This window comes from Argopecten irradians, chromosome 9 (genome assembly GCF_041381155.1).
Source record: "Argopecten irradians isolate NY chromosome 9, Ai_NY, whole genome shotgun sequence".
Lineage (NCBI taxonomy): Eukaryota > Metazoa > Mollusca > Bivalvia > Pectinida > Pectinidae > Argopecten > Argopecten irradians.
Window position 1 is genome coordinate 16094251 of NC_091142.1, and position 13325 is coordinate 16107575.

The 13325-nt window shown below is 36.0% G+C and overlaps 2 protein-coding genes across 3 annotated transcripts; one reads left to right on the forward strand and one right to left on the reverse strand.

Annotated features, from left to right (window-relative positions):
• Positions 1-1971: 1971 nt before the first annotated feature.
• LOC138330846 (uncharacterized) lies at positions 1972-6110 on the reverse strand. The gene is made up of 3 exons (XM_069278351.1): positions 5976-6110; positions 3221-3605; positions 1972-2576 (listed from the first exon to the last, which is right to left on the reverse strand). Exons 1-3 carry the CDS (start codon positions 6052-6054, stop codon positions 2153-2155), a joined length of 888 nt encoding a protein of 295 aa, XP_069134452.1. The 5' UTR covers positions 6055-6110; the 3' UTR covers positions 1972-2152.
• Positions 6111-7588: 1478 nt separating this feature from the next.
• LOC138331613 (BTB/POZ domain-containing protein 3-like) lies at positions 7589-13325 on the forward strand. 2 transcript variants are annotated; one of them, XM_069279329.1, is made up of 3 exons: positions 7589-7759; positions 10454-10745; positions 11416-13325. In XM_069279329.1, exons 2-3 carry the CDS (start codon positions 10477-10479, stop codon positions 12428-12430), a joined length of 1284 nt encoding a protein of 427 aa, XP_069135430.1. In that variant the 5' UTR covers positions 7589-7759; positions 10454-10476; the 3' UTR covers positions 12431-13325. The 2 variants fall into 2 exon arrangements, with proteins under 2 accessions (XP_069135430.1, XP_069135429.1); XM_069279328.1 differs by lacking the exon at positions 7589-7759 and adding an exon at positions 8476-8610.

The following is a 13325-nucleotide window of genomic DNA, read 5'->3' on the forward strand; positions in this document are numbered from 1 at the left end:
TGGAAAATATCGCGGAGGAGTACGCATATGTCTTTGACGAGTCGTTAGGGACACTTAAGGACATCAAAGCTAGTTTACACCTTAAGGATGGGTGTACTCCTAAGTTTCTGAAGGCTAGACCCATTGCAAACTCCTTACGGCCTGCTGTAGAAAAGGAACTGGACCATTTGTGAACTTATGAATTTTGGAACCTGTTGAGCACAGTGAATTGGCTACTCCGATTGTAGCTGTACCGAGGCGCGACGGAACCATCCGACTGTGTGGTGACTGTAAAACAACATTAACCCTGTTTTACAGATTGAGAAGTACACCCTACCCAAAGTGCATGATATTTTTGCGAACTTATCTGGAGGAAAACATTTCACTAAGCTCGATTTACGCCATGCATATCTACAGATGAAAGTCGAGGAGGACCATAGGAAGTATCTTACCATAAATACTCACCGTGGTTTATTCAGATACAACCGACTAGTCTTCGGTATTGCTTCGGCTCCGGCAATATGGCAACGGGGCATGGAACAGATACTCCAGGGAACTAACGGAACACGGTGTATATTAGATGATATGATTATCACTGGTCGTTCAACAGAGGAGCATCTGCTAAACTTGGAAGCAGTACTGTCATGATTACAGAAAGGCTACTTAGACAAGTGTAACATTTTCCAGGACAAAGTACAATGTTGTGGACATATCATAGATCAGGAAGGACTACACAAAACCCAGGACAAAATTGAAGCAGTTGTAAACGCAGTACGGCCAGAAAACGTAACTCACCTGCGTGCTTTCCTCGGGTTAGTGAATTATTATGGGAAGTTCATGGAAAATCTATCGATGTTGTTAAGGCCACCACATCATCTACTGGAGAAGAATGTACCCTGAAAATGGACAACGGAATGCCAGCAAGCATTCAACAAGGTGAAAAACATGGTGGTAACAGACAGTGTTGGCGCACTATGACCCTAACTTACCAGTTGCATTATCATGTGACGCATCTCCGTATAGATTTGGCGCAAGTTTCCAGACGGAACAGAACGGCCCTTCAAATATGCTTCACGATCCCTTAACAACGATGAGAAAAAAATATTCACAAATTGACAAAGAGGCACTAGGTATCATTTGGGCGATCAAGAGATTTAATGTGTATTCACTCTGGTGACAGATCACCAACCTCTGGTCTCTATATTTAGCCCCCAGAAGGGAATATCGACTACAAGCTCATCACGTCTTCAGCGCTACGCGATATTCTTGTCCGGGTATGATTATACAATTAAATACCGAAACACAAACCTACACGGTGATGCGAGTGGACTTTAGCTCGTTAGAAGACAATGTAAGGCCTGACGTAACGAACGGAAAGGACGGAACTCCAACACGTGAGCCAAGTTAACGCCAAAATGGTGGATTCTAGGAACAGTTGTGGAACACCTAAATTGACACAGCCTACTAGTGATGCCAGTCATCGTCATCCGTGCAGAACTCGTCGTGCTCCTAAGCGGTTAAATATGTGATGGAATATCAGTGTTTGAGGCATACTAATCCTCGGATAATTCATGGAACCCTAGGCCAGTAGCAGACGACATTATGGTAGGATTAGGAAAGAAAGATATTTTACAAATGTTAAATGAAGCTGTTTGTCCGAAAATTATACTGTTAAGAAGTATGACGGAAGTACTAGAAATGCCTACTGAGGATACGAGGATGAAAATTTCCATGACTTATTTTCGTTTAATTAATCATTCCACTGTCCTTTCTTCAAAGCTTGTATCGTTTCATATAACAACACAATTAATTTTGATAATGATAGGAAAAATGTGGCACTGTAGTCGCAGAATTAATCTACATGTATTTATAGAATAATCACGTTCTATGTGCCGATTGATTTATTTGCCACAAAACCTTTGAAACCCTCTATGGCGGCCATACAACACCTCCTACGAAAAGTCTTCGTAGTGATAATGACAGACGATATACTGGATGTCTAAATAGAGATTTAATGCAAGTAAAAATGTACAAATCATATATGACATCTGCGATAAACAACTCATATTGAGTCGTACTAACATTCGGATGTGTCAGAGTGATTTCCGTTTCACTCCATCATGCAGTAAGGGGTAAACGAAGGGAAGTAACTCTTATAGATCATGATGCCTCACTAAAGACTTGGGTAGAAATGAAGTGGCGGTTTAGTACCCTCTGGTATAGTATAATACCCTGTTCCATCATGGTTCCAGCATACTGCCTCATCTTGCCAAACATATATGTACGGAACTGGCATAGGCGGACGCTGGAATAGGTCTCTCAAATTGTTAGCATCAAACCTCCATAGCAACATTTCGTGCTTAGTTTTTACGAGTACGGCGGTCCCATCGGGAGAAATGTCACCTGCCACTGGATTCTTTTCATCATCTGTATTCAGATTCATCTGACCGATTGCGGTTATATGAACTCTGCTGTTTGCATTCCAAGCGCTTTTAGGAATGTGATAGTATCCGCCATCACCCCCTCGTTGTATTGCTATCATGTACAGTTCCCCAGATGGGTCGACCATTAGACTATCAGATCCTAGCTCGTCGCAGCTGAAGAAATAAACAAGTGAGCTTAGAAGAAATGATAATTTTGTAATAAATCATACAAATTACGATTCCGTCTAATTTGTTATACGAGTATGAAAGACTTTGACATGTCATGATTCAAATTACTAATTTCACTTTAGAACGTCATTGGACATTGGAAAGAATCGAATAAAGCATTTGTCCTTGTGAGGAAAGGTTCCTATAAAGAGGTTTATGCTTCTGTTGCATCCATTGTCAGTATAATGTGACCACAAAGAACACAAAGCGTGTCCTTGAATGACATTAGGTTTTCATACGACTTGAATGTCGTCAACCAACCAACCAAAGTTACTCTCTATGAGTCACAGTAAGTCATTGAAGGCTCACTAAATATTATATATTATATGTAATTACAATATCAAAATCGCTTCTATTCCATATTCAAATGCCATGTTAAACAATTTACATAACTGCCCTACCAGATGATTAAATCGAATCTGATTTTAATAAAATAAGGATTTTAACTTATCTTAATAAAATATCTCTAATGCAAGAGAGTTCGACTGCTTGATAAAAATATTAAAGTTATATAAATAATCCATATTCGTGGTTGTATAATACATTTAGAATTGAAAACAAAGGTAGAAAATTTCTAATTTCTAACATACCTGTACTGGAGCATTTTTTCGTACGTGATATTTTTGCTTCCTTTAACCGAATCCGGCTCCTCAATTAGATATATATTATCTGCTGCCGGATGCCCTTTGTCTGTTCCAATGTCACCGATGAAGATACAGCTGCTTCCGGACCGGAACGGACATGGACCAACAGCGATGTCTTCCCAATCAGCATTTACGGCATTTGTCAGCGTAAAACTCCCAATCACCTGGGCTGTAGTCGAATCAATTGCAAATATAGTTGGGCCTGCGTGGTGATGGTCGTTATGGATGTACAAAATGCCCGGATGTTTGCGACTGGCAGCACATCCAGAAATCTTCATAACTCTGCTGTCTTCTACATTTCCAATTAATGTCCCATTCTCAAAATCAAGGTCTGGAGTAAAAACAATATGGAACATATCTTTTGTGTTGTTGACAAATGTCGCACATTTGCTGCTTGCCCGAGATACTCTGGCCCTGACACCAGACTTCGACATTATGACAGATAGATGTCCTAAAGCAGACATCTATCTGTCATAATGTCGAAGTCTGGTGTCAGTGCCAGAGTATCTCGGGCTAATTTGCCGAATAAAATTGTAATAATTCTACCATGTATGCTGCATATTCCCGTCATCAGTGCTTTTTTGTATCTCATCTCATCTTTGCTGAAGCATATTATCAGAAGTCGCCGTACTTCACAATTATTAGACAACAAGACTAACCGCAGTCTCTGTACAGTATACCTATAGCTAGCTACCATAAATGTGCTGAAACCTGTACAGATATATAGGATATCATAATTGGTATGACACTATATATAGCATTAGCATTAGCTTTATAATGTAGGAGATATCAATAGAGTCAACAAGGTCAAAACTTGTAATTAGGTAATGTTCTGTTTGGCTTTAGAACATTCTACCATATTACCATGTATAAACAAACAGGTAAAATAAATATACTTGCTGACTTGTTTGGGAAAACAAAGAATGATCTGGGAGTTTATTTTGATAATTCTAGAATTAATTTTTCTATAGCATTATTGAAGTTGGAATTTAACTACAATGTATATCAGTATATGCACCAGCATTAACAGGACTAATTAGAAATAGTTTATATAAAGAATGAAGTATTGTACAGAACCATATTAAATGGGAGGGATAGTATAAAGAATGTGAAATAGTGTCATCTATCAGAAAAGGAATGACACGAAGTGAAAGATCTAGTACTTGAGTTCCAGCATTTGTTTCATGATACACCATACGAAAACCGACGTCATCTATCACGACTTGGATGTGAATGATGCACAAACTGTTAATCATCTGAAGGAGGAACATGTACTGATTCCTTGGTATGACTGGATACTACAGATAAAAGCGCTGTTATAGCAACTCCACTTACTGCTTTTTAAAACAGATGTCTGGTCAGATGAATGTAAGTTTACCTTTGAGAACTTAAAAGACATCTATCAAACAAGTTCTGACCATTCAATGAGCTATTTCTAGAAAAATGTTTGGCGAACACTAGAGAAATTATTTCACAATTGAGAACGAATGTTTAGTAATGTTGGCCTTGAACCAACTTGATGTGTATCTCTGCACTATATATAATTGTGCCTGTATTGGTTCTAACCGACCACAACCTTTGACATTGATTCATGGGGAAAATGAAAAACAAAATACAAAATTCTCAGATGGAGTCTAACTTTGCAATGATACAATCTTGACATCAACACGCCAAAGGTAAAGACAACATTCTGGTTGATTCTTCATTAAGAATATAAAAATGTTACTTGATATTTCAATAAAGTTTCCATTCGCGGTCCATTCAAAATATTGATAACCTACTCACCTTTATCATTCTATAGAAACACCAGAAAGATACTTTAATTCATAAATAAACGTGTACGTTTATTAACTTAGCAAAGTAAATGACGGAGACAGATTATTTTGTTATTTTAGATCAGAATGTGTAAATAAGGTACTGAACTGTTTTTCTATCGGACATTCCCGAATATTACTGTGTATCTGCAAACATGGTTATTTGTTGACTCTTAGAAGGAACACAGAATGATCTATTTTTGGAATAGAATGCGGGTTTTTTTTTTAATGATTTTGGATAATTCTAGAAGTTGTCTTCATCATTGAAGTTGGGATATAAAGCTATATACATGCACAACAGTTTTACGAGGGCTAAACAGAACTAGTTTATGCATTATCAAGAAAATATACATAGTTATGTTAGAATATAATTGGAGAGATATAGTTAGTGACATATTAACTGTGGATCATTACAACACATTGTGTGGATATACATTTTGATTGTCTGGAACTTCCATAGAACATTCATATTCCTTTGTAGATTTGTGAACACTTTTAATTCGGAACTGTAAAGATTTTATACAAAGACATTCGTTTATAGATAAATAACAATGTATTGCTCTTGTACCACAACCAATAACTTTAGATATTGTAAGCTATCGCTGTACAGTCTGTACCTCAGTTCATTTGAATATATATTTTTAAATTGTGTTTTTAGTACAGGCTTGAACTGCTTTCGGTCATTTTCACGTAAAAACCTATTATCCTCATTCCGTTGGAAAACATAACGTAAACAAGTCTATTTTAATAACAACTTTGACCAAAATTGGTGGATAAATCACTTTTTTAACCAATTTGGAAGGAAAAGAATGAAATACTAAAAAGTTCACTAAAAAGATTCATTCTATGACATAGATATTAGAAAAGTGATTCGAATAACTATGTACCTGCAGAGTCATGAAGAAGAAATCCCAATGACAAATTTAGACATGGTGCTGAGAGTGCCAGGAGGAGGAGTAGCGTCATTTTGAAGCTTAACTAGCCTTATAGAAAGTCTACCAGGACTCTTGTACGTAAACCACTGTGTGTATATATACTAACAGCTAACAGATAAGGAAATACAATTGCGAATTTTGTCCTCTAGGGCCTCTATCTAGTCTTAATCGGCAGAAACTAGGTTAGGAAATGACATAATTTGATCTTGTAATAACATATCATTTATAGCTTTTATGCCTATATTTTGTTCAAAAGAATCGTCCGAACATCCAGGCAATGTATCAAGAATAAAAATGCTTAACACTAAATTGTCTCTTGAAAAGGACCAAGATATTATGCAATGGACTTGGACTTATATGGCGTTCATAAACTATCTTGAAAGGCTTCTAGATTTCTTCCCAATCCCAGGTCGGTTATCTGTCTAGGTCCTAATTTTCATAAGAGTAGAGTAACTTCATCCCAACAACCTGGCTAGGTTCCTTAGAACAATCACAGGGCTTTGGCTCTTTAGTTCGGATACCTACATATATACAAGTATGTAATATAGAGGCTACACAACGAGTGGTTGTTGGATATGGAATTTATTCCACACGAGTGAGCTATTTTTTAAAAGTTACTAAAGCCAAGAGCTTTAGCAAGTGTCTATTTTTACTTTTTAGAAATAACTTACGAGTGCGGAATAAATTCCATATCCAACCACCACGAGTCGTGTGGCCTGTTTCTTTCACAAGTTATATTCGTTTTTAGCCGATGGAAATACGACGAGGATATAAGGTAATGTGTGTTGGCCCAGATATGCAAATATAACGTGGTGATATTTTCATAAGCAAATAGTCATTATAATCAATATTCAAAAGTTATATTTTGATAAAGAGTCCATTTATATAAATGTCTTCCAATTGGGAACAACTCTAGAATAAGATATTTCTAATTAAACGTATTATTTTTTTTCAATGTTACTTCAACAATATAACACTCATTGTCGGACTATATAAAAGCATGCGCATTGCAGAGTAGTGCCGTTTAGTTCCCGCGAAATAATCATCAAGACATCGTTATCAAGTTCAAGTGCGTTTCAAACTATTTTAATCTACCAAACTCACTACTATTAAGATCATTTTGCGTCAAAACGAGTTACACAAATAATTGAATCACAAATAAAACGCCGCCTTTTTTACACAACGATCACCTTACATACCGCACGCTTTAATTTCCAAAAGCAGTTTTGACGTCATGCGGCGATCACAACATATCATGACGTCACTCGATTATTGATGACGTTGACTAAAGATTACGTTGCACTGTAGTTCTGTCAAAGTTCACCTCGTCAGAGCCAATCAGAATGCGGACAGAGGTTATACCACCTATAAAGTATTTTACAGCTACATCGTTTATTTGATACCCTGAGAGTCGAATAACGCCGCCTAAAGTGGCAGAAATTTATATATAGCACTACGGAACTTCAGAAAAAAAAGTATGGTTTATATCAAATTGTATCAGATTTGACAATGGAAATACTCACAATCGACAGACAGATAATAATTATATCTTTAATTGGGAAGACTCCCTGTGTAAATCCTTATTCAAAATGGAGGTTAATTTCATGATTTGCAATTTGGCGAAGCGATACTCAAAATCTGGCTATTTTGTGTTATGATAAATGAAGTGGACAGACTGTATAGTATTGGTGACTTTCTGGGAATCTCGATGTGATCTTTTTTTCTTACGAGTTTTTGTAAGTGTTCTTCTGGCAGTTTCTTTGTAACTCATCAGCCTATTAACATTTTTAGACGATTTAGGGGTCTAGACCAAAAATCGGTAAAGTTATTATTCTACATGCGTGTACAACACATGTACATTGGCGATTATTTAAAAAAAAAATAAAACATTTACTACTCTTTATAGATTCGGCATACCTCATAACCCATATGTACCAATTCTCACTTAAATTAGACAAAATTTTGTATTATCAAAGTTCCAATCTATCATACATATAACCGCCCATTTTGTTACTGTGACAGTGTTTCATACTTCATAACCTCTATATACACTTAAAGCTGACAGTATATAAATTGCGGCCAATCAGAAACATTCGTTTTGTTATCACGACAAACAATATTTTGGAAGGGTTTCCAATATATCCAGCATTCCAAGTATTTACTTTACACTAATATCCACTTAAATCGAACACCGAAAAATCACACTGGAAATAAATATATCTACGTATATCAACAAAGAGACATATCGAACTTGCACTCGCTATGTTCCGGTTACACCCCTTCTCATTCCCCCTCCCCCCAAAAAAAAATGTTTTCCATTTTTTTTTAAATTTTGAAACTTATTTTCAGTGTCAACCTTTGGTATTAGCTTCGGTGAATTCCGGAAAAGAACTACATCGCTCGTTTTCTAAGATTATTAATTTATATGAATTAAAACGTTCTTGTGACCGTGTATAGAGATCGAGTAGCGCTTGAAAGCTACTTTCGGTTTGTTCGTTCGGCTGCGTTGGTTAAATTTGGTTTTCCGATTATCTACGCAGTCATTCTTTCACATAGATGTATCACCAAGACTGAATGCTAGCCGTTGGTAAGAAGTTTTATATATTATCTTAATATCGAATGGAAAATGAGCTTATTCTTGTCTATCTCCATGTACATACAGTTCATACGATGTACATGAATGTTAATAGATCTCGATATTGAGAAACTTGTGATGTGCATTACGACGTAATGATCAAAAGTGTCTCGTCGTGCTATACCTCAAACATTGTTGGATCAGTATATGATAACGGTGTTAACGTTCCTAAAGATAGTATCTGATCTCCGTCAGTAGCGGATTTCTCTTTTGCATATTAGTTATTTTTCTTATACCTCAAGATCTGCCACTATCCTGTTTGTTTGATTGAGTGTAGCATTTTTATCGGAAATGATCCGATACTGTTTGAACAACTGATGTATACATGTACATGTATATACATTGATGGTAAGGAGACATCAAATTGAATTGAAGAGTTTTACGTGCCGTCACGTTATCGTTTCATTGACAAATCTCCTGTTTTAAGTAGAAACAAATACACATACATTATACATGTATAGGCTTCTATGTTTCTTATTTAACCACATCAACGAAAGCGGTGGAGCATCTTTAAGGAATCGTTTATTGTACATGCAAGGACGAATAAGTTACACTCATTTAAAGAGCAACATCAGCTACAATTGTATTCTAATACTGGACATTGTTTTGAGTTGAAATAGTGCAGCACGATTCATTGAATGAAACAAAATATAATACACAATAAAATGGCTTAATTCGATTTTTAAAGGAAAACAAGTTGTTATCTAACAGTAAGGCCTACATGTAGGAAAAAAGTTGTGTGTTTTCGGTTTCCCGACCGACCATATTTTTTTTAATTGTTTTTTTTTTTTTTTTTTTTTTCGCCGCCGACCATAATTTTTTTTCATAATACATGTATCTTATCATTAATAATCTTCAAGAGTTCAAGGTCTGCGTTAAATATAAATAGGAATACCATGGAACTATCCCCTTACTGTTACATATATCGTATACTAACAGTTATCTTCAAACTTAAAAAAAAAAAAAAAAAAAAAAAAACGTTTAAAAAATTTCCTAAAAAAAAACCCAACTTTTTCCTACCTACATTATATATATGTACCTTCCCTAATTTTTAGAAGAGGTGTAATCATAATCACACAACTTTTTTAGGCCTAAGTCATTTATTTATTATTGCATTCCCAAAAAAAATATTACTGGATACTATCGAGTCAACGGTATAAAATTCTATCCACTTGATCCGTCGGATGAAATTATAAAAAAAATCAGTATTTAATTTACCATTATAGATTTAATATGTGTGCCTCATACATTTGTATCACTTCAACACTAAAACGGTGATTATTTAGTAGTATGTATATGTCTTCTTCATAGTGGGCACTTCGTTATATTACTACACGTATCTTTATTAATATCTTTGGTATTCCAGGGATTACTTTTACTGTCCTTATACTGTAGAACTATCCCTGTAATACAGTATGTCATAGTGAAACTGGAGGCATTTCATAAGAAAAGAAAATAACCAGTCACAAGCATGTGCAAAGTGAAGACTTTTTACAATGTACTGTTATTTGATTCCTTTGATGTGTATCAACATCAAAATAAACAAACTACTGTACCTGTGTCTTTTGTTATCTTCAGTGTTATAATGTTATGAAATAGTAAAGTGGCGGATATAACAGCAGTGGTAGTAAACCCTGGGGTATCGGGGATGTCCTATTACCCGTTCCTATGAAGTAGATTATTTATCATTGTTTGTTATATACAAACAGATCTAGAATACAACCATATCATCGTTATATGACAAGGGTCAAAACTGATAACAGGAAAACTGTATACATTATTGTCTTTCTCACAGAGTTCTTAGACACATAAGAGAAAATGGCTACCGGAAGTAACGAGCATGCTGATTGGAGGAATGGTAAAACTCTGGTCCAATGTAACCGCTACATTCTAGAACAGGAAGTTGCCTGTGATATCCACTTCATTGTCGGGCCATCAGATAACCAGCGCAGAATTGGGGCTCACAAAAGCATACTTATGGCTAGAAGCGATGTTTTCTTCGCCATGTTTGAAGGACTTATGGCAGAATCAAGTAGCTTGATAACAGTTCCCGAAGTCGATCCATTGACCTTCAAGAAAATGTTGCTGTACGTATTTGCATATTCGGTAAAGTCAAGCAATACTTACCTGCAGCGTTCGAAATTAACGCCTGTCCGGTGACAGACAACTTTAAAGAAGGGCAGACAATTTTTTGTCACGTAACTCAAGCTGGTCCTTTGAACGACAACTTTTTGGTTCAGATAGAGGATATACAAAACAAAAAAGGCAGTAGAAATCTTAAAAGGTTAAAAATAAAACTGTACAAAACAAATTTTCAGTTTTAGTCAACTTTGTTGATAGCGCACGATATTAAAACAGATACGTAGATATTTTTGCTAGGTGTCTAGGACCAGTAACTTTCAGTCAAGACCAATAACTGTTTAGGGTCAGCCGGTCCTTAGGACCAGCTGGATAAAAAATCCTTAAGGGAGAACAATACTTTGTTCCATAATCCATAACGAGGGCTTTTGTGTTTCTAGTTTACAGATTATGTAGAAGTTTGTGATCGTCCATATTACTTAATTTTACTTGTTTTTTTTGAATCATTAAAACTTGATAAATCATCTAAATTTGTCCATAACGTTAACGGGACATTATGATATCTATTACTAGAAGTATGTCACTAACACTAATAGGACTATCTGCATGTATACAATTTATAGTAAATCTATACCTTTCTGATCATGATGTTGACATTACCTTTATCTCAATCCACAGATACATATACTGTGATGATACCGGGATGGATTTAAGTGAAGCATTTTCCCTTTTGTATGCAGCTCAGAAGTACAACCTTCAGGGTCTAGTTAAACGCTGTGACCAGCGTATGAGAGCCGGGATCTCCGTGGAAAATGTCTGTTTTGTTCTAATGAACATGGTTCTGTTTAATGCCCAGGAGACTAAACAGCTTTGTCTTGAGTACATATACCTTCATGGTTCTAATGTTTTCTTAACCGACGGATTTCTGGATCTCTCGGAAGAGTGTCTGATTGAAATACTTCAAAACCACAAAGTTAATTGTTCGGAGGAGAAGATATTTGAGGCAGTCGAAAAATGGACAAAAGAAAAATTGAGGAGACAGAATCTTGAAGATAATGCAATAAACAGCCGTAGAATCATCAACAATATTTTGCCACACATTCGCTTTGCAAGAATGAAACCAGATTATTTCACAGATAAAGTTTCACATAAAGGTATACTGACGGATTCGGAGCTGGTGACACATTTTCGGTTTTTGACATCCAACAAAGCTGATCTTCCAGAACCACACAGGGAACAGAGACTTGTGTTTGACAGATTTCAAAGCGTCATGAGTGGCAAAGGATACCTGCGTGGAAACTCTGACGCTATCTCCTTCATCCTGTCAGAAGATGCTAAGCTACACCAGGTCCTTGTCTACGGAAGCTGTAAGAATGAAGCCTTGTACAGAATAAAACTGAACGCTTTAGAAGATGGCCATACTGTTCTGCCAGAGAAATGCTATGATTTACGCACTAATGGTGCCTCTAAGACCTACCCTCTAGACATTATACCCCCGATACTGGTGAAAGCTGATGTTTGTTATACACTGTCAATGACAATGCAGGGTCCAGCTAGTTACTTTGGACAACAAGGACAGTCTACAATTACTAAGGATGGGGTTACCATAACTTTTATCAGTAATCCAGAAGGACTGAATGGTACAAACGTCAAACAGGGACAATTTAGTAGTCTAGTCTTTGAGAAAATGTAGTCGCATTTACCTGATGAAACTAAACACGAGATTTATACAAATTATATGCCTTTATATTACTCTTTCGACTGTCATAATGTGAAAAGATTTTATTGAATATTGTTGCGGAGTTCATTTACAATATACCACTGTATAACTGTTCATTGCAATTAAATCAAATATAAACTAAATGAACATATTCATGTATGTTTTACATTCGCACATGTATTGGAAATTACATTAAAAAATTGGCATCGCAAGTAAAATAACATCCCAGTTATAATGAGTAGATTATATATGCAGTTATGTGTGGAAACAAATCATGCCCAAATTGTGATGACATTGATACCATGTCGTTCCGTTGCTATATACGTCGCACAATTAACGTAAATACAGTTATCGGCCTTGATTTCTGCATTCGTATAGAATTATAAGTGTTTCGATGGGTTTAAACAATAATCTTAAAGGGACAATTCAGTCTAAGAGAACATTAGAGTTTGTACATATATAGGAAAAAACCCAGTTCTAATGGAAATTAGATTAGTCGGTTTTACTGTGATATGCCTGAAAAGCCCATGGTGGTGAAATGCGTGTGAAATGTTCAAACTCGCTCGCTGTCCGTCATAACACATTGTGGTCGAACAACGTGTATGCCGAACCCTGTCCCATGCTCGTAGAGTAATGCTACTTTTGTCTAGAACTGCTCAAATCGCTCTGACAGTAGTGTGTTAACCTTATTATGTGAATTGTCTTGCCTAATAATCATTTTATGACCTCATCAGTGGTTATATAGTTCATTTGTCTTTTGCTTGGGTATGGGTACAGCGTACATATTGTACCTGCTTGAATTAATTGTATTGATCAACGATTTGTAATTACAACGGTATAAATAAAAATAATAAACAATGACGGAATT

What these genes read in the sequence shown, in the direction of transcription:
- LOC138330846 (XM_069278351.1), bottom strand. Translation starts at nt 6,054, where the DNA reads ATGACGCTACTCCTCCTCCTGGCACTCTCAGCACCATGTCTAAATTTG. An exon ending in TCTTCTTCATGACTCTGCAG is followed by an intron (nt 3,606 to 5,975) that starts GTACATAGTTAT and finishes TTTTTACTCCAG; the next exon opens with ACCTTGATTTTGAGAATGGG. An exon ending in GAAAAAATGCTCCAGTACAG is followed by an intron (nt 2,577 to 3,220) that starts GTATGTTAGAAA and finishes TTATTTCTTCAG; the next exon opens with CTGCGACGAGCTAGGATCTG.
- LOC138331613 (XM_069279329.1), top strand. Translation starts at nt 10,477, where the DNA reads ATGGCTACCGGAAGTAACGAGCATGCTGATTGGAGGAATGGTAAAACT. An exon ending in ACCTTCAAGAAAATGTTGCT is followed by an intron (nt 10,746 to 11,415) that starts GTACGTATTTGC and finishes CTCAATCCACAG; the next exon opens with ATACATATACTGTGATGATA.